The sequence below is a fragment of the Cotesia glomerata genome, linkage group LG2 (genome assembly GCF_020080835.1).
Source record: "Cotesia glomerata isolate CgM1 linkage group LG2, MPM_Cglom_v2.3, whole genome shotgun sequence".
Classification (NCBI taxonomy): domain Eukaryota; kingdom Metazoa; phylum Arthropoda; class Insecta; order Hymenoptera; family Braconidae; genus Cotesia; species Cotesia glomerata.
The window spans coordinates 30,844,394-30,865,555 of record NC_058159.1 but is presented as its reverse complement, the minus strand read 5'-3'; the positions used below and the strand labels follow the sequence as shown (position 1 = coordinate 30,865,555).

Here is a 21,162-nt window from a genome sequence, read left to right as displayed (position 1 = left end):
TGAAAAATTGATATGGGTACTCAAATGAAAGGTCTCAATGAGTGTAATGTCGGAGTGAGCTTATATCATTAAAAATGTTAATGTTCCCCAAGATATTTATTAAATTGCACTGTACTTTCTTAAATATTGAAGTTTTTAAAGATATAAGCTCATCCCGACAATACACTTATCAAGAGCTTTCATTTGAGTACCCACATGCATTTTCATATAGTTTTCATATATACATATATATAATGTATAATAAATATATGAAAAATTGATGTGGGTACTCAAATGAAAGGTCTCAATGAGTGTAATGTCAGGATGGGCTTATATCTTTAAAAATGTCAATAGTTCTCAGGATACAAGGTCGTTTCTTAATTTATGTTAAATTGCACTGTGCTTTCTTAACTATTGACTTTTTTAAAGATATAAGCTCATTCCGATGTTACACTCATCAAGAGCTTTCATTTGAGTACCCACATGCATTTTGATATATTTCTCATATATAAATATATATAATATATATAAATATATGAAAAAATGATGTGGGTACTCAAATGAAAAGTCTCGATGAGTGTAACATCGGGATGAGCTTATATCTTTAAAAATGTCATTAGTTGACAAGATAATACAATGTCATTTCTTAATTATTGACGTTTTTAAAGATATAAGCTCATCCTGATGTTACACTCATCAAGAGCTTTCATTTGAGTACCCACATGCATTTTCATATAGTTTTCATATATAATATATATAAATATATGAAAAATTGATGTGGGTACTCGAGTGAAAGGTCTCGATGAGTGTAATGTCAGGATGAGCTTATATCTTTAAAAATATCAATAGTTCACAAGATACAAGGTCATTCCTTAATTATGTTAAATTGCCCTGTATTTTCTTAATTTGACTATTGATGTTTTTAAAGATATAAACTCATCCCGATGTTACACTCATCGAGACCTTTCATTTGAGTATTCACATGGCATTTTTTATATATTTTATATATATGGTATTTATGAAATATATAAATATATAAAATATATGAAAAATTGAAGTGGGTACTCAAACGAAAGGTCTTAATGAGTGTAACATCGGGATGAGCTTATATCTTTAAAAATGTCCATATTTCACAAGATACAAGGTCATTTCTTAATTATGTATCTAGAAATAGAGCATTTTCGAATGCAGCCTAAATAATGGTCACAAAATTTTGCTTATTCTCTTAATAATATAAATTAGCCGACTTTAGAATTTTTTTTTCCAACAATTTATTTAAAAGTGTAAAAATACAAAAAAAAAAAAAAATACATGTATAATTTTTTAAATTTTCTACATGTGAAAATTTTAAAAAATAATTTTTTCAATAAAAACAATTATAAAAATTTTCCAATGTCGGCTGATATAATTTTCATAATTAAAAATTATATTGTAGTATGAAAAAAAAATGTATGATTATGATTAATTGTAATAAAGATTTATCAGCTGTGTAAATATTATTTTTTTTCTCTTTTTTTTTTTTTTCAATAACTTTTTAGTAAATGCGACACTTTGATCTAGATAAAACAATGCTAACAAAAGTTATGAATGACATAGCGATAAAAAATTTAACAATCAATAAATTTATATAAGTATATAGAAACTTTTATATTTAAATGAGCGTAAGAGTGATGTAAAGTCGAGTAAGAGTCACGCAGGTAGTTGATACAAGTATGATATTTAGCAAAGACTTATTCCTTGGCATTTTCTGGTAAAAAACCTCAAGTAAGTTATAATGAATCGGCATAGTAATCTTTACTAAAAATAAAGACAACTTATTTAAAATAGCTCGACTAAAATAAAGAACTAGAAGTCAATAATTTCAAAGCTGACGTCATATTCACCCCATGTCAATTTACTTATGGACTCTTTGTGTTGGCTTTAAACCAGTTACATTGTCATGTTAATTATTTATCTATGACACCGGCTATTTCAGTTACTTTGCGGAGTAAAAAACTCCAGTTACGCTAATAATAGCTCGCCGGTATTGGGTTAGAGTTATAGTATATAATACTAATAGAATCCCAGGTCGCAGCTGAGTCTCATGAAAAAAGCTCGACAAAGAAATTATTTGAGAATTGGATTAATCGATCAATCGCGTGGCGGAAAAAAAAGTATGGTAAATATAAAAAAAATTTTAAGAAGGGTTTTCCTCTATGCTACTATGTACTTGTACTTACATTTATTCTAGCAACAGTGACAGTGTAGTCACGCGTAAACGGTAAAAGCAGACACAATGCTCGTGTGGAGCCTTTACTTGCCGACGTATTAAGTCTTTATCGACCCAAACATTAAATATTCAATCGTACCGAGAATATTCAATACTCTCGATGTGCCAAATGGTACAGTTATATCTTTAAATAGTCATTCAACCACCATCTACTTGAATAAATAAATTTATTAGTGAAATGTAATATAATTATTCAGTTTTGGCTCGCTGATCAATTTGTTGGAGATAATTGAGATAAATATTTTATTTTCTTAAATCAATAAATTTGTGTGTTAACATTTAATCAGCAATTATCAGTCAAAAATAAATATTGTTATTTAAATGATAAATAATTACTATGATACTTAATTATTTTACTAGCACCTTACAGTCACTATGTCAAAATTTTACTTTACAAAATTATGTTAAATTGCACTGTACTTTCTTAAATATATTATAGCAATATAATAGCAATTTTTATGAGTGGAAATGAATGAAATCACTATGCTAGCTATAAGTCATCTTGTTATACATCAAAAATTTATTTTTCTTATGTACTAACAATTGTATTATTAACCCCTGTTAATGGCCTAGGCTGTTGGGTTTGTTTATTGAAATAAAATAAAAATAAAAATAAAAATAAAATAAAATATAGACGTTTTCAAAGACATAAGCTCATCCCGTTGTTATACTCATCAAGAGCTTTGATTTGAGTACCCACATGACATTTTTTATATATTTTATATATATATGGTATTTGTCGAATACATAAATATATAAAATATATGAAAAATTGATGTGGGTACTCAAATAAAAGGTCTTGATGAGTGTAACATCGAGATGAGCTTATATCTTAAAAAATGTCAATAATTAAGAAATGACACTGTATTTTGTCAACTAATGACAATTTTAAAGATATAAGCTCATCTCGATGTTACACTCATCGAGACTTTTCATTTGAATACCCACATGGCATTTTTCATATATTTTATATATATATGGTATTTGTGAAATATATAAATATATAAAATATATGAAAAATTGATGTGGGTACTCAAATGAAAGGTCTTGATGAGTGTAACATCGGGATGAGCTTATATCATTAAAAATATTAATATTTCACAAGATAAAAGGTAATTTCTTAATTATGGACCGAGAGATAGATTATTTTCGAATGCAGCCTAAATACTTATTATCATAAATTAAAAAAATTTTTTTAAAGTTAAAACTCAAAAATTTTCAACTTAAAATTGCGGTAGAATACTTTTGAAATACTCACAATACTTGATATTTTGATTTATTAACTGTAATTGTATGTGTCCAGACGTATATCACAGTTGATTGTACTGTGATAAATAAATATATATGTATATATGTAAGCTGGATAGAATGGAAATTATTATCAAGAGCGACGTTTAATGTGTATTTGATAATTTTGAAAATTAAACTGTTTTAATTTTATAATAAAGTTATATACTGGTGTGGTTACTTTGGTGGTGCGGTTAACAGTCGAACCGTAGTTAAATTAGTACGAGGCTGAGTTTATAAACAAGTTCTCTGTGGATAAACGAGAGAATTGAAATAGTTGGCATCGTATGTACGTCAAATTGATTATGTACACATATAACAAATATATTTACCGTAGACATAAATAATAACACACATATACATACATATGTATTTACAAAGGTAATAAATTACAGGAGTAGCAGTAGCAGGAATACAATGACCCGAAATCATTGAAAGTAATTAGTAAACGATAATGAATTTAAAGCAACAGTATACTTGTGTTAATTGTTGGATACATTACCCAGTGGTCATCAGCAGTACCCTGGATCTGGCTGGACTCTACGGATGATTTATGTAATTCAAAAGAGACGAGCATTACATGTGAAGCTGATAAACCTGATGGTAGTTTTTTATACTTTTTAGTGTTTAACCACCTTACTTTTACTTACTCGGAACTACAGAGTAGAGCCGAGCTGAGTAACTCTCGACTGGTTCTCTGTGTTGGTAACTGCTATCTTATTATTCGGCGTTATATACTTTTGCAAGTCTTTTTAGATAAGAGTATGTTAATGGCTCATGGCGACCGACTTTAGCCATACATTGCCCATTTTCAGAGACTTGTCCCTTATCGTCTCTTCGCTTGTACCAGATTCAAATCACGTACTTATAAACTTTTAGTTGGTTATCGCATTGTCTCGAATTCCTTTTTATCATTTTTTAAAATAAATACCTTTTTTACACTCCTTTTAGCGTTCACCGCTAATATTTATATGTTTATTCAATTCACTTGATTCTCAATTCAGTTTACTCCATTTTTTTTTTTAACAGAAATGCAACTAAATTATTGTGAAAAAAATTACACCTGCAAAAAATAAAAAAAATTATAAGAACATTTTTTTTATAATAAATAATTTTTTATAAAAATCCCGAATATCTAAAAATTATTACAATTTTTTTTTTAATTCTTATTTAATTTATGAAAAAAAAAATGCTTAAAAGTTCTAAAATTATAATTAATAAATTGCATTTATAATTTATTTAGAGCTTTTAAAAATTTAATTTTTAGATTAAATTTAATTTATCAGATATTTAATAATTTTTTTAACAAATAAATTTTTAAAAATAATTTTTTAGAACAAATTTATTAAAAAAAAAAAAAATAAATTAAAAAATAGTCAAGTGAAAGCTAACTTTAATGTCATAAATTAAAAAAATTTTCTTCTTAAAAAAATTAAAAAATATCTCTTAATTTCAGTATCGTATTTTTATTTATGACATTAAAGTTAGCAGTAATTCGATCATTTTTTAATTTTTTTCAACAAACAAATTTGCTCCAAAAAATAATTAATAAAGAATTACATTTAAAATTTTTTTAAATTTCTACATGTCAATTTTTTAAAATAATTATTTTTGCCATAATTGATTTGTTAAAAAAATAATTAAATATATGCAAAGTTAATTTAAATTTATGACATTAAAGTTAGCAGTCACTTGACAATTTTTTACTTTTATTTAACAAACAATTTTTTTCCAAAAAATTATTTTTAAAAAATTGCATTCTTAATTTTTTAAAATTTCTCCATGTCATTTTTTTGAAATAATTATTTTTGCCATAATTTATTTGTTAAAAAAATAATTAATAATCTGCAAAAATAATTTTAATATTATTTTTTTTTATTTATGTTTAGCTTTTGACTTACTGGCTTACAGCAGGGACAATGCAATTTTTTCCAACTGCAACGCATTAATGAAATAATAACCTAAAAACAAAGAAGAAATAAAGCGTTTAAATAATAAAAGAAGTAAATAAAAATAACTATCGACCCAGAAATTAAACAACGTACCGGGACTGGCTAAGATTTACCTAGACATGTTGGCCTCACATATTCATTCACATATAAAATAAATTCTATATACACATACACATAAACCTAAACCTAGCTAACCCTATAGAGCCTTATATATATATATATATATCTATAAATGTATACTGTACCTCAGGTTCCTCATTCGAGTGGTGGCAAAGCGTTTTCGCAACGTCTCGTGCCACTAGTGTACTGTATAGTAGTGCATCTTCTTTATCGCGCCACCGTCAAAGTACGTGTGTGTACAAGTTTGCCTCCCGTGATGTATATTGTGTGTATTTACATGTGTGTGTATATTTTCCGAAGCAGAGTAGAGGGTAGAGGGTTGCTTTTACCAAGTGGTTGATATTTTCTCCGCGCATGCGCAGCTACACAGACATAACCTGTCTCTTTCCCGCCAGTTTGCCGCGAACTGCCGTCAGAGTGAGACGGAAATGAGTGCGTTAGTGTTTGTGGGGTGAACAGCAGCGTCGGTGAACAGAACCGAACAATGACAGTCCGTGCTTGCTACCCGGAGTAACAAGGATAAAAAGGGAACGTGCGCGGCAGAAGGCTGCGTGGTAAAACAGTAGAGCTCGCCGTCATTCGAAGCCCGCCAACGGAGGAGCGAGCAGCCACGGGATGGGAGCATGTACCAAGTGATTCTCGCGATTATTTACGATACTATATTCATTTTTCGTTCGTATAAACAGTAATTGATTTTTAAAATTTTTTTTTGTCTGAAATAATTTTTTTGACAGCTTTAAATATTTATTTATTTATAAATAAATAAATTAATTGAGTACTTACCGATAATAAATTAATAATAAGTGTCGTGAGTACAATGAACAATTGCGGTGACATGGTGTCTTATTATTTAAGTCATCAACCGGCTTACTACCTGTCTAATGTGACTTTGTGTGGATAATGACATTCATGACATTACAGGCTAATTAAAATTAGTTAAACGTGAATGACACTTGGTATTTTTCGTAATTAAGTGTGCTGGATTAATATTATTTAATTAAAAAAACAAAAATAATTGCATTTAATATTTGACACACCAACAAAGCTATTTAAAAATTTTTCGAATTTTTTTTAATTAAATAAATTATCGCAAAATAAAAAGAAAATTTTCATTTGTAAAAAACTTGAAAAACTCTAAGTGCAATTTAAAAAAAATATTTTTTAGTTCTAATTTAATAATCAAAAACGACGGCTAACTTTAGTGTTATAATTTATTGGAGCCTACCTTGAGGCAGACATGTTGGATTTCTTCTGTATAGTATGCACAGAAGAAAAGTGATGATTTTTGCTCCTGATGATTAGGATTGAACCTGAAAGTCGGTAAAACAGAGACACCTGTCAGGTTAATCCAAGAATTAATAACAAATCTTTTTGATCCGAGGATTTATTCTTGAAGATTAATCAACTTTCCTCGAGGCTGCTATAAAATAAAATAATAGTAATATTAGTAATAAAAATAATTGATTGATTAAAGTTTAAATTACGTGGACTTGCAGGAGAGTAATAATCTTTTCTTGGAGATACTTACCTGGAAGGAAGTAAGCCCGTCAACACGCCGGCTTATTACTACTCGATTAATTGCTCGATGAAAATCCGAGTGATATGATAATAATATCTAGATATGTATCTGGCTAAACAGCCGAAACAGGTAACTGGTTTATGGGTGTATGACTTAATCGGCGGGTGATTCGACACGAGTCGTAAAGTTCACGGGAACTGAGTAGAGTGTATTAATTCGAAAAGAAGAGAAGCTGTCTGACACAAAGAGTTGGAGCTAAAAGTGTCTGACGGTATTCTCTGAACGTGTCCAGATACAGCCCGAGTGGAACTAACACAAGATCTCCCCGGATTCTTTTGTGCTTCTATCTAACAGAGACGCTCGTGAGACACTGACTGTACAACAACTACCAAAGGGGAAAGGGATAAGGATACCCACTGTAATAATAATAATAATAATCAGCATCAGGTTCATAAGAATAAGGATAAACAATAATAATAGTACACGTGAGAGGGAGTTTTAAGGAATAACGCCCGAAGAAATAAAAGAGAATGGAGAAAAAAAGCATACTTTTCACTGGATCCACTTGAGTTACACGGTTAACTCACCAAGGCTTGTTAGTTGTCCGAGACAACTGAGTTATTTGTCTTTGTGTGGGCGATTGTTTAACTCCTGATAAATAATATCAATACTCCAAATTGCAGAAAAAGTACTTTACTGCAATTAAGGATTAATATATTTATTTTAAATTTAATATAAACACTCTGTACATCATCTTCATTGTATATAAGTATATTTATATTTATATTTATATATATATATATACCTGGTGCGGGAATGTATGATGGTGTATTAGAGGAGCGCGTGAACATCAAGCTAACCGGTTGGCTAGTCTAGTTGACGAGGTTACACAGTAAAACATAAACTTTCTTAATTTTTTTTCTTTATTATTATAATAATTTTTATTTTTGTTTTTTTATTCAGTTTTCAGTGGAGACTCTTAACTCATGTGTTCACATGCTTTTCCAACATCGTGTAACCACTTGTCATAATTATTTAAACTATATCTTGTGTGCCGTGTAAAACAAGTCTAAGTATTTGAGAGTCTCATTATCTCAGCATCCTATCATCACACTGGCTCACTGGTTTATATCTCCGCATCTAGTTACAGTCCTTTTTTACACACACTACATTATTCTTTACATTTATACACTTATACGTACATACATACAGATAGATTTAAATAATACGGGATAAACATAAACAGTGTGATGAATGAAATTTGAGTTTTGAGTATCAAGTGTAATTTATTGGAAAGTGATTGCCAAAGTTTTGTTGGATAAAGTGCGTGAATAAGTTTGTTATTTACAGTAATAACAGAGTAATTGATAATTAATAACAGCGAGCTTAAGTAGAAAGCTGATTCTGCCAGACGGAGTACTTAAATATTGGATCGTGCATAATTAAGTGCCCGCTAACTACATTATTTATTTCATCATCAGTTACTCTTTTAAAGTAAGCTATTTTATTATAATTTAATTAATAATAATACAGCAACCTTGCAGTCACTATGCGACTTCCGTGACTTGTGAATTATAAATAAATTAAATTTTGCTTTTTAAATAATTACTTTTGTTAAATTGCACTGTACTTTCTTAAATATTGACGTTTTTAAAGATATAAGCTCATCCGGATGTTACACTCATCAAGAGCTTTCATTTAAGTACCCACATGCATTTTTTTATACATTTTTCATATATACATATATATAAAATATATGAAAAATTCATGTGGGTACTCAAACAAAAGGTCTCGATTAGTGTAACGTCGGGGTGAGCTTATATCTTTAAAAATGTCAATATAGTTCTCAAGATACAAGCTCGTTTCTTAATTATGTTAAATTGCACTATACTTTATTAAATATTGATAATTTTAAAGATATAAGCTTATCCCGATGTTACACTCATCAAGAGCTTTCGTTTGAGTACCTACATCAATTTTTCATATATTTATATATATTATACATATGTATATATGAAAAATATATGAAAATGCATGTGGGTACTCAAATGAAAGGTCTTGATGAGTATAATGTAGGAGTGAGCTTATATCTTTAAAAATTTCAATAGTTCTCAAGATACAAGTTCATTTCTTAGTTATGTTAAATTGCACTATACTTTCTTAACTATTGACATTTTCAAAGATATAAGCACATCCTGATGTTAAACTCATCAAGAGCTTTCATTTGAGTACCCACATGGAATTTTGATATATTTTTCATATATACATATATATAATATATATAAATATATGAAAAATTGATGTGGGTACTCAAATGAAAGGTCTCGATGAGTGTAACATCGGGATGAGCTTATATCTTTAAAAATGTCAATAGTTCATAAGATACAAGGTCATTTCTTAATTATGTATCTAGAGATAAAGTATTTTCGAATGCAGCCTAAATACTTATCATAATAAATTGACTATTGACGAGAATGATATGAAATCTTGAAAAGACACAAAATTTTTTTTATTTTCTTAATAACAAAAGTTATTATTTTAAGATTTATTTTCATTGTTAATTTTATTGCACGTGTAATTGAATATATTTACCAGTACAAGGTGTGTAAAATATGTGCGTACACACTGATGACCGGACAACAAACAGCTACCTGTGTTGAAATGATCCAATTGAAAATGTGTATGGCTAAATTGTTATGTACCGGAATGGTAATATGTGTCTCATGGTCATACGTATTATAAATTAAATACATTTGAATATAAATGTCCGTGTATACGGTGCTCTTTATTAGAATTTATGTCGTTTCACGGTCGGTAGTCCGGTGAATTTCTTCACATGCTCTGCTCTCTACTTGTCTTACTATACTCTTTATTACGCTTAGCTTCTTTGTATACGCTTAAAACTATTGCACGGCTGTTATTGTTGCTCTGTTCCTATATTGCCATTATTGTTATTTGTTCTAGTGCAATTTTATTCATTTTATTCACAGAACATATCGTTCTCACTATACTACTATACTATTATAATATTATATAGTATGCATGTATGTTCAGTTAGTACCAGTGGGATCAGATCTGCTGGTTGTTTCCTTTGGCAGCGGCATTTTGTTCCGCTGGCGAATCTCCCGGGATTCCACAGATTGTAAGATTTAAGACACCTACTCTGTACTTTAACTCCAACTCTGTACTCTCGAGTTAGCTGGGGGCAGGGGAAAACCCACAAGTTTAGAAGAAAAATTGAAAACCGGTAAAACCGCCTGTCATTTTATCTTTTCTCGCACCTTTTTATCCTCCAGGATTGAGATTTTCTCTATTTAGTTACTCTTAACTCTTATCTTTACTCTGTTTGGTTATTTATTTAAAAAATTCCCCTTAAACTTGATAGATTAACAACATTACTAACAGACACATAAATATATTAAGTTAGCTGGACATTAATTTGTAAACATACCAACATAAATACCGGATTATTTTTATAATTACCCAGCTATAATTTAAAAATTAATGTAAATTAAAATTATAATGAATGGAGTTGCCGTTTTTTATTTACTTTCAATGACATTGACCATCGCCGCGTGTTCTCCGAGTAATAAATTATAATACTTGATAAATAAATCATGAGATACGGATTTAAATTTCAATATAGATATTTTAAAAGTTTGTCCCTTGGGTTTATGGGGAAAAAAGACTGACAAAACTAAAAAATATATAACAAATGTGTGTACACGTAATACGACGTATTACGTGTAAGACAAAGTACGATACGGGTGAAGAAGGGCCGAATTGAAACTGAGAACAGTTTTAATGGAACGAAAGAAAGGCAAAAAAAGGTACAATGATAATAAAAAGAAGCGGAACGGTTTGACTACTACTTTACTCCGTATATACCGTAAATATATATATATTACCTTTGAAAAACGTGACTGCAATAATCTTGCACCAACCACTGTTATGTGTATTCTATCTTGGTCTTTTATTCAACTATCTCGATAGTGTTAATGGATCAAGGCTAAACCCACTGTGGTCACATTTCTTAAACTATTTTTATCTTTTTAGCTTTTACTACACCCATTTTATGTCTTTCTGCTATTTTATAACATTTTACTTTTTATTACCGCAATTTTTACAATAAATATTGTCGATTTTTTTACCCAAGAGCTACTTTAACATTTTATTGTTTGTTATTTAATTTTCAAATAAAATTTTTAGTTGTAATCATACTGAAATTCATCTTAGAATTTTTTTTTAAAAAACAAATTATTAAAAATTTTATGAAAATTAATTTAGCATATATTTAATAATTTTAAAAATTTTATAACAAATAAATTATGGCAAAAAAAAATTAGAAAAAAAAATGGTATGTAAAAATTACAAAAAATTTATCTTTAATAATTTTTTGGAACAAATTTTTTTGTTAAATAAAATTCCAATTTTGTATTAAATTTTACAAACAAAAATATTAATTTTTCTTTTAATAAATTTAAGAATTATTATTAAAATTTACTTATTAAATAAATAAATTTCAGGAGTAATCCAACGGCCTCAAGATTCAGCCCGACATAATGCCCTGGTTCATACTCTTCCTGCTCCTGCTAGCTGTGATGGAGGCCTTCCCCAGGGAGGCCACCTGTTCACGTCTGCCGGACATTTACTGGAACTCAACGAACCCAATGTGAGTCAGATAAATCTTTAAAATATTAATTTTTACTCTACCTGCTCTAAAAAATCCGTATTTGTTTATTGTTTATTAAGTATTGCGGGTGATCAATACATAATTGTCGCCCGAAATTGCTCGGCAATTTTTTACGCTTCGAAATTGAGTTATTTAATTATTTATTAGCGAAAATCCGGAGCAAGAGATCTGTGCTGTAAAAACTGAGAGAAAAAAATTTTTTTTTAAAGAAAATCAACATTTTTGTAACCAGAAATTAATTTGTTGGAAATTTTAAATAATTTTATTTCTCAGCTAAAAAAATAAAAATTTTTTAGCAGTAATTTTTTGTTGAAAAAAAATTTCCTAAATTTGGGAAAAAAATTCGGAAATTGTATCTAAAAAAATGTTGAAAAATTTTTATTTTTTCAACCAAGAAATAAAAAATAGTCTAAAATTTCTATAAAATAAATTTTTTGTTCATAAAAATGTCCATATTTAAAAAAAAAAATTTTTACAGTGTAAAATAAGATCCTGCAATGTGATAAATAATAAACAATATACAAAATAAAATAGAAATAGAATAGAATATAATGTGAGGAGCTCTGTACAGCAGAGGAGAATCTTAAACCAAGTAGAAATAGTTGAGGATCGGTCATGTACAGAACAAAATATGAAATAAATCGAGCATTATGAGTCGATGATGTAGCGGGGATTCATAGAGAGCGAATCCTGATAAATCGGAATCGATTTTTGATAAGATTGAACAACCGATTGGGAGGAGAGTTTGTCGCTCGAGTTGTTGTTCACGGTCCGATTAAACTAAACTCTCGTACCGTCACTTTCGTTTCCACGTGGACGGTGCTCCAGCTAGTATAGAGCTAGTTCCAGTTAGCAGTCGAAGACGAGATCCTTTTGAAACACATAACAACAGAATAGCATTGTGTGCCAAGATTACTTTTTTAATATTTTTCTCGTATATTTTATTTATTGCTCAGAGCTCCAAATTTATGAAATATATTTGTAAAGCCGAGCTGGTTTTTTCCAGCAATTATCATTATTCCGCTAAATAAATGTCTGTAATACGGGATTATTATTATTAGATATAAAATGATAAATAACCATGAGAATAATAATGATGGTGGAGACCCCCGTTGAACAGTCGCAATTTATTGTTGTCATTTGCACATACTCTTTGTTATGTACTCTTGATCGTACGGAACTCCTCCTTTCTCCCTTACAGGCCTTTCGCCCTACACAGTAATTCCCTGCATACTCTATCATCTATATATCTCAACGTGTATATAAAATATATAAAATATATACACTAGCTTGTAGGACGTTTGCCGGTTGATGTTTTCCCCACGCCAAACTATCTCGGGGCGGCTTTCAGCGAGATTGATAATTTATTTAAGTGTCAGCCGCGTTAAAGCGTAACTGCTGGATGTGAATCGCCCAAATCAAAATGTCACGCCGCGAGCATTCTACCTATACAAAATACATCTATACATTTAATGTACACGTATATGTGCGGGCAACAGTCAAGTTGCTCTTCGATTTTTAATTTAACCCTCGAGCATACACACCAATCGATTTTCATTCGACGCCAAGCTCCTGCTCCGAGCATAGATGTGTGCCAAACAGGTGTGAGTCCACCAAGGTGATACTTTCCCCGTGATAGTCATGCCGGTGGACCTTGTGAAACCAGATGAGAACATCTATACTACTATATACTCTGCACTGTACACTGTACCGTGGATGCTGGATCTCCGTACATGCTCCAGCTCCACTGAACGCGCACAATCACTCCAAACGTTTCCGCATTCATTATATCACCGTTTTTGTTGAGACACATTTTTTTTTGCTTTATTTATATATTTATATGTATTTATTTTTTACTTTTACTTTACCAGCTCTTTAACGCTCGTATTTCATGTCCGAGTTTCTTGAATTTTAATTTTTTTATGGATACAATTTAAAAATATAATAAGGGGGATTTTATTTTATAAACATATGTATTTCATTTTTAATTAAATAATTATTACAGTAATTTATTATTTAAAAATTTTACTTTATTAAATAATTAGTCTTGTTAAATTGTATTGTATTTTTTTAACTATTGACGTTTTTAAAGATATAAGCTCATCTCGATGTTACACTAATCAAGAGCTTTCATTTAAGTACCCACATGCATTTTCATATTTACATATATATATATATATATAATATATATAAATATATGAAAAATTGATGTGGGTATTCAAATGAAAGGTCTTGATGTGTATAACATCGGGATGAGTTTATATCTTTAAAAATGTCAATAGTTCTCAAGATACAGGGTCGTTTATTAATTATGTTAAATTGCACTATTTCTTAACTATTGACATTTTCAAAGATATAAGCTCATCCTGATGTTATAATCATCAAGAGCTTTCATTTGAGTACCCACATGCATTTTCATATATTTTTCATATATACATATATATAAATATATGAAAAATTGATGTGGGTACTCAAATGAAAGGTCTCGATAAGTGTAACATCGGGATGAGCTTATATTTTCAAAAATATCGATAGTTCTCAAGATACTAGATCGTTTCTTAGTTATGTTAAATTGCACTGTACTTTCTTAACTATTGACATTTTTAAATATATAAGCTCATCTTGATATTACACTCATCAAGAGCTTTCATTTGAGTACCCACATGCATTTTTATATATTTTTCATATATAAATATACGTAATATATATAAATATATGAAAAATTGATGTGGGTACTCAAATGAAAGGTCTTGACGAGTACAACATCAGAATGAGCTTATATCTTAAAAAATGTCAATAGTTCACAAAATACAAGGACATTTCTTAATTATCTATTAATTAATTTTATCTTAATAATATAGATTATAATAAATATATTTTTTTATAAAATTTTTCACTGAAAAATTTTAATAAGAATAATTAAAAAATAATAAAAATTTATTGTCGTATAAAAAATGAAATTTTTGGAGCTCTATTTCATTTGTAGGGTTCATTATTTTACCCGGCGACTTTTATATAAATTTATCTGGTACCTACTGTGAAGTAATAAAAGTTTCGTCGAGTACTTTTCAGAGTTTAAGTACTAATGCAAGTAGTTGTCCACAGAGGACCAATAGACAGAGCTAGGACACAGGACATAGACAGTAAATATATATTTCTGGACGAAAACATGTAGCCGGATCTTGCGGTCGATATGACGCTCTCGAACAGCCATCAGCAGACTAGTCACCGGGTAATTCCAATACTTATTTATCGGTATCGGACGGATAGGAGTTGAGGCGAGTAGTCGGACCCGAGGAGTTGGTGCGTTTGTGTTCCCTTCGAGGAATGCCGTGGGTCAAGTCCGAGTAGAGATAAAAGTGAGCATCCTTCGGCCGGTTTCTACTCGGGGACTCTACTCTCCGTCTGAGACGAGAAGAGACTCCTCTTGTCTGGAGAACAACGTGCGATATACACCGTACTATACCTCCACATCCATATAATATAATACACATACATACAGTATATATCTGAAGAAAAAAGAAATTTAAGAAAGCAAACCATCGACCGGTTTACTTGCCGTCGAAAGAGCTGGTTATAGCCATAGCCATCGTTGTAACCCCAGACAAATCTTCATGTCGGGATTTATTTTTACAGTAACTATTTTTATTTTGATTTTTATTTTTATTCATATTTTATTGAATAATAGACAAGAAATTAACTCGCGTAATATTTAATCTAAATTTTAGGGATAGGGACAATAACAGAATAAAGTGCGTGGGCTCATCAAAACTGAACCAATACTATCAGAGAGACAGTGGCAGGCTTTCAATGACATGACGTAACGTACATAGATATGTGCACATATGGTGTATGTTTGTATATATATAAAAGTTTGAGCAAAGTCTCATGTGTATTACAGCAGTTGATACGTCACTAAATAGTGGGCATGGTTAATTTCGCGGTACTGTGATTCCAAATTCGTTCGACGTATGATATAACGTTGGCAATTTATTTTACGTACACTCAAATGCTGCCCGGATCACTCTTTGAAGAACTTTGCTCCAGGATGTGTCGTTTGTGTAGATTGTAGATGAATATCAATATAGTAGCTATATGTATACATATACAGATGGGAATGTAGATGAGAGTTATTATTTTTTGATCCCAGTGTATTTCTATCACTGTGATGTGCATTTATACAACGATTGCTTTTTATTCTTATGAAATAATCATCACGGTCACTCAACACATCTGAAAACATTTTAGTTTTGTTTTTATTTATATTAAATCTGATTAATATTTAGCTAGTCGACAGTCGGAAATTTTTTTATGGGGAATTTTTGTAATTATTTGATTAATGTTGAAAAATTTTAATAATAATAATAATAATAAATAGCAACCTTGCAGTCACTATGTGACTGCGGGGATCTGTGAACTATAAATAAATTAAAATTTTGCTTTATTGAATAATGAATTTTGTTAAATTGCACTGTAATTTTTTAACTATTGACGTTTTTAAAGATATAAGCTCATCCCGATGTTACACTCATCAAGAGCTTTCATTTGAGTACCCACATGCATTTTTATATATTTTTCATATATACATATATGTAATATATATAAATGTATGAAAAAATGATGTGGGTACTCAAATGAAAAGTCTCGATGAGTGTAACATCGGGATGAGCTTATATCTTTAAAAATGTCATTAGTTGACAAGATAATACAATGTCATTTCTTAATTATTGACGTTTTTAAAGATATAAGCTCATCCTGATGTTACACTCATCAAGAGCTTTCATTTGAGTACCCACATGCATTTTTATATATTTTTCATATAAATCCATATATGTTATATATATAAATATATGAAAAATTGATGTGGGTACTCAAATGAAATGTCTTGATGAGTATAACATCGGGATGAGCTTATATCTTTAAAAATGTCAATAGTTCACGAGATACAAGGTCATTTCTTAATTATGTATCTAGAGATAGACTATTTTCGAATGCAGCCTAAATACTTAGAATAAGTATTGACTATTGGTGAGAATGATATGAAACCTTGAAAAGGCACAACTTCAAGTCAAGTCCTTTTTAATGATACTAAATTTGACCATAAAAACCCATTCTATCATATAAATACACGGCCACAAAATTTTGCTTATTCTCTTAATAATATAGATGATAATAATAATAATAAAAATGAGGGAAATAATTATCCAAATATTTTTACAAGTGTAAAAGATATATTGGATGAATTTAAAAAATAAAGTGGGCAATTAATTTTATTTTTAAAAATAAAAATTGATGCAGTTGCTAATTAAAAGTGAATTTGAGCGCTCGAGGTGATTTTTAGTGCTTGTAATAAAAATTGATACAACACCGGTAGTTAATAATGAAATAAAAACTGGCAAATAATAAAATCTTGTGGATGTTTGTGTGCGTGGAATTATTCATGATGAACATGTATATATATAAATATATAGCGATGTAAATATTTTGAAATTCGAGGGTTTGTCATTTTAAAGTGAATCTGACGAATACGAGAGCAAAGGGTCGAGAGTGATTTGCTTTAATTACGGAGTTTGTTTATCCATACATATTGTTGCCCAATATTTGTGAATCGATCGATATAGTCATACGAGCGTACATACGTTCAAGCTATTGTATATGTGACAGTCACCGGTTCCCCATTGTCACTATACCTGTATTTATTTATAAATTACTGCATTTTGTCTCTATCGTTTCGTAGCTCCCAGCGAAAATCCAAAGCTCTATGAATATCGCCGAAAATATTATCCGTGTACAGATTTTAGTAGACTTTAACTAGCAATTGCTATCACAAACACTAATTTATTGCATTTTTCTTCTTTTAATAACTCGGCTATATTTTTTTTTCAATTATTTATAACTAACTAACCGGCTTATATGTACGCGCGGATTTTTTTTCACCGGAATATATCAATGATTGATCAATCCGGGCTAATTAAAATCAGCACAAATTTATCCAACCGTTTGGTTATTTTTTATAATTAATTTCGACGACTCGAAAATTAAATTAACTGTTAAATAAATCAAACACCAAAGTATAAACTTTAGTTTACTGGATATTATGTATCGAGGGGAATATAATTAAATTTTCTGTGCAATCATTATAATCATAATAATTTGTAACTACTTCATTTTTTATTTATTTTAATTACCAGACGGTTGATAACTTTGATTTTAATTATTTAAAGATTTTTTATTTAGTTTAGTACTTTTTTACACTTGAAAGAATTTATTTGTTTAATTATTATTATTTTTAGAATTTTGATACATATTTTTTCGATTAAAATTTTAATATTTTTTCAATGAAAATTTTAAAATTGAAAATAAATTTTTGTTTTATTAAATAATGACTTTTGTTAAATTGCACTGTACTTTCTTAAATATTGAGCTTTTTCAAGATATAAGCTCATCCTGATGTTACACCCATCAAGAGCTTTCATTTGAGTACCTACATGCATTTTGATATATTTTTCATATATACATATATATTTTAAAGATATAAGCTCATCTCGATGTTACACTCATCAAGAGCTTTCATTTGAGTACCCACAAACATTTTTTATATATTTTTCATATAAACATATATATAATATATATAGATATATGAAAAAATTGATGTGGGTACTCAAATGAAAGTTCTCGATGAGTGTAATGTCAGGGTGAGCTTATATCTTTAAAAATGTCAATAGTTCACAAGATACAATGTCATTTCTTAGTTATTGATATTTTTTAAGATATAAGCTCATCCCGATGTTATACTCATCAAGAGCTTTCATTTGAGTACCCACATGCATTTTCATATATTTTTCATATATTCATATATTTATAAATATGTAAAATATATGAAAAATTGATGTGGGTACTCAAATGAAAGGTCTTGATGAGTGTAACATCGAGATGAGTTTAAATCTTTAAAAATGTCAATAGCTCACAAGATACAAGGTCATTTCTTAATTATGTATCTAGAAATAGTGTATTTTCGAATGCAGCCTAAATATTTATCATCATCAATTAACTATCGGTGAGAATGATATAAAATCTTAAGAAGGCACAAATTCAAGTCGAAGGCCTTTTCAATGACACTAAATTTCTCTAAAAAAACCGATTTTATCATATAAATATCCTGGACACAAAATTTTTCTTATTCTCTTAATAATATAGATTAAAATTTAATAAATATAAAAAAAACATCTAATCTTAAAAAATCCTTCTATTCAGTGTAAAAAAATTCATTAAAAAAAAATACATTAGCCGTCTGCTAGTCTTCACAATCATTAATTTAAATTCCCTCCCTCCACTAAACCCCGTTCTAGCAAGCCAATAAATTCATGTACGTGTAAATGCAAGTAGCATGTCTATACAAATGCATGTAGAATAACAGTAATAGAAGTAAAGCCAGAGCTAAACAGGAGTGAATGAATAACAATACAGATCAAGGGTTACCGAAGAAGCATCTACAATAATCTCGAGGATAACTCGAGGAGCTTTGCCATGCTAATAAGACTCTCTACGACTTTCTTATACGACTGACCTACAAAGCGAGAGCTTTGCCTGTATATTATCCAAGCTGGAAAATAACATTATACACAGACTACTGTGTAGTGAGCTACCACCCACACACCCGGGCGTCGCTTTAATTATATGTAGACTAGACTGTATCTCGTGTTGCTGCCGATTTTCATTAACTCAGACATGTCATGCAACCTACTCTCTATCTATCCATGCCCATGGCATCACATAGTCATACACACATCCATATTCATATTAATAAAATCACTTTTGTGTTTTGTCATACATTTAGTTGAATTTTGACAGCTTAAATCACGGCAAAAATTTATATAAAATATCTCAAGGCTTTACTTGTATTGTAGATATATATTTTTATATAATATAATATAATATAATATATACACTCCGTACTACTTATACTGGAGCAAGTCAACCGAGGTAAACCGGAAATGAGTAAAGTTGTTCGGCGCCGGGGAAAGAATTTTCACCCGACAACCGACAAAGCTTTCGGTGTTGTTATATGTCGTTTGTTGGTGCACACCTACGCATATTATATTATATTTTTTAAAAGTGTGTGTGTTCCCAGCTGAGGCCTGCACTCGCACGGTTTGGATTTCCCCAGCGGTAATGACTCGGAAAAACCATTTGTCCTGGAAGAAATGATTCGCGGGACGGGAGAACAGCCGGAAACGGAGCTTTTCTTTTTGGCTGAGTCATACTTTTCGTCTGATGTCTGATGTCTTCTTCTTCTTCTTATATTTTTGCTTCTTATACGTGTACGCTTGTACTTGTTCATTGTTATATATGGAGTCGCGGCGGTCGTAAGAGGAAAAGTAAGGGAATCCCTGCTCCAGCCAGCAGGAGAAGTTGATAATACAGACGTACTCGTTTATTTCCTCGGTTAATGCTATCAAAAAATTCAAAGTATATTATATCTTAATGGGAATCGGAACGAGAGTTAATGCTGTAATAATAGATAGTGTTAACATTATATTAGTCGGACAAAAAGGTTATTAGTCGGGGGTATTAAGTGTGAGGTGAAATTTAAATGCTACTGTATGCTGGGATCAACGAGGGAATTATTTTCAGCCTATTCATGTGTGAGGAAAATTTGTATTTTTAATATTTATGGGGATAAAAATTTACTCTCAATATTTGATTAAAAAGTACGGAAAAATATTTTATAAAAAAATATTTTTTTTAAGTATGTAAAATGGTTATTATTATTATATTTTTTTTATACAAGTCTATAAAAAATTTTTATTTTTAAAAAGTTAATCTGTGTTATTAAGAGAACAAGAAAAATTTTGTAGTGTATTAATTTAATAAAATGGGTTTTTATAGTTAAATTTGGTATCATTAAAAAGGTCTTGACCTGGAGTTGTGTCTTTTCAAGGTTTCATATGATTCTCACCAATAGTCAATTTATTATGATAAGAATTTAAGCTGCATTCGAAAATGCTCTATTTCTAGATACACAATTAATAAATTACCTTGAATCTTGTGAACTATTGACATTTTTAAAAATATAAGCTTGTCCCGATGTTACACTCATCAAGACCGTTCATTTGAGTACCCACATCAATTTTTCATATATTTATATATATTATATATATGTATATATGAAAAATATATCAAAATGCATGTGGGTACTCAAATGAAAGCTCTTGATGAGTGTAACATCGGGATGAGCTTATATCTTTAAAAATGTCAATAATTAAGAAGGTACATTACAATTTAATATAATTAAGAAATGACATTTTGTATTATCTTGTGAACTATTGACATTCTTAAAGAT

General features: G+C 29.7%; 1 protein-coding gene and 2 long non-coding RNA genes across 5 annotated transcripts in view; 1 reads left to right on the top strand and 2 right to left on the bottom strand.

The window, feature by feature from the left end:
* Window positions 1-3,413: 3,413 nt before the first annotated feature.
* On the bottom strand, window positions 3,414-6,661 carry LOC123259560. Of its 3 annotated transcripts, none has more exons than XR_006508264.1 (5): window positions 6,391-6,661; window positions 5,581-6,320; window positions 5,437-5,496; window positions 3,868-4,598; window positions 3,414-3,784 (listed from the first exon to the last, which is right to left on the bottom strand). It is a non-coding gene; the product is annotated as an uncharacterized LOC123259560 (long non-coding RNA). The 3 variants fall into 3 exon arrangements; XR_006508263.1 differs by having other exon boundaries at window positions 3,414-4,075; window positions 4,186-4,598; XR_006508262.1 differs by having other exon boundaries at window positions 3,414-4,598.
* Window positions 6,662-7,758: 1,097 nt separating this feature from the next.
* LOC123259564 lies at window positions 7,759-19,476 on the bottom strand. The gene is made up of 3 exons (XR_006508269.1): window positions 19,466-19,476; window positions 7,932-8,292; window positions 7,759-7,822 (listed from the first exon to the last, which is right to left on the bottom strand). It is a non-coding gene; the product is annotated as an uncharacterized LOC123259564 (long non-coding RNA).
* Window positions 8,291-21,162, top strand: part of LOC123259546 (ephrin-B2) — a 355,672-nt gene continuing 342,800 nt past the window's right edge. Inside the window, exons 1-2 of the mRNA XM_044720126.1 lie at window positions 8,291-8,620; window positions 11,653-11,798. Of these exons, the coding sequence (XP_044576061.1) occupies window positions 11,689-11,798 (110 nt within the window). The 5' untranslated portion in view covers window positions 8,291-8,620; window positions 11,653-11,688. The remainder of the gene's footprint in view (window positions 8,621-11,652; window positions 11,799-21,162) is intronic.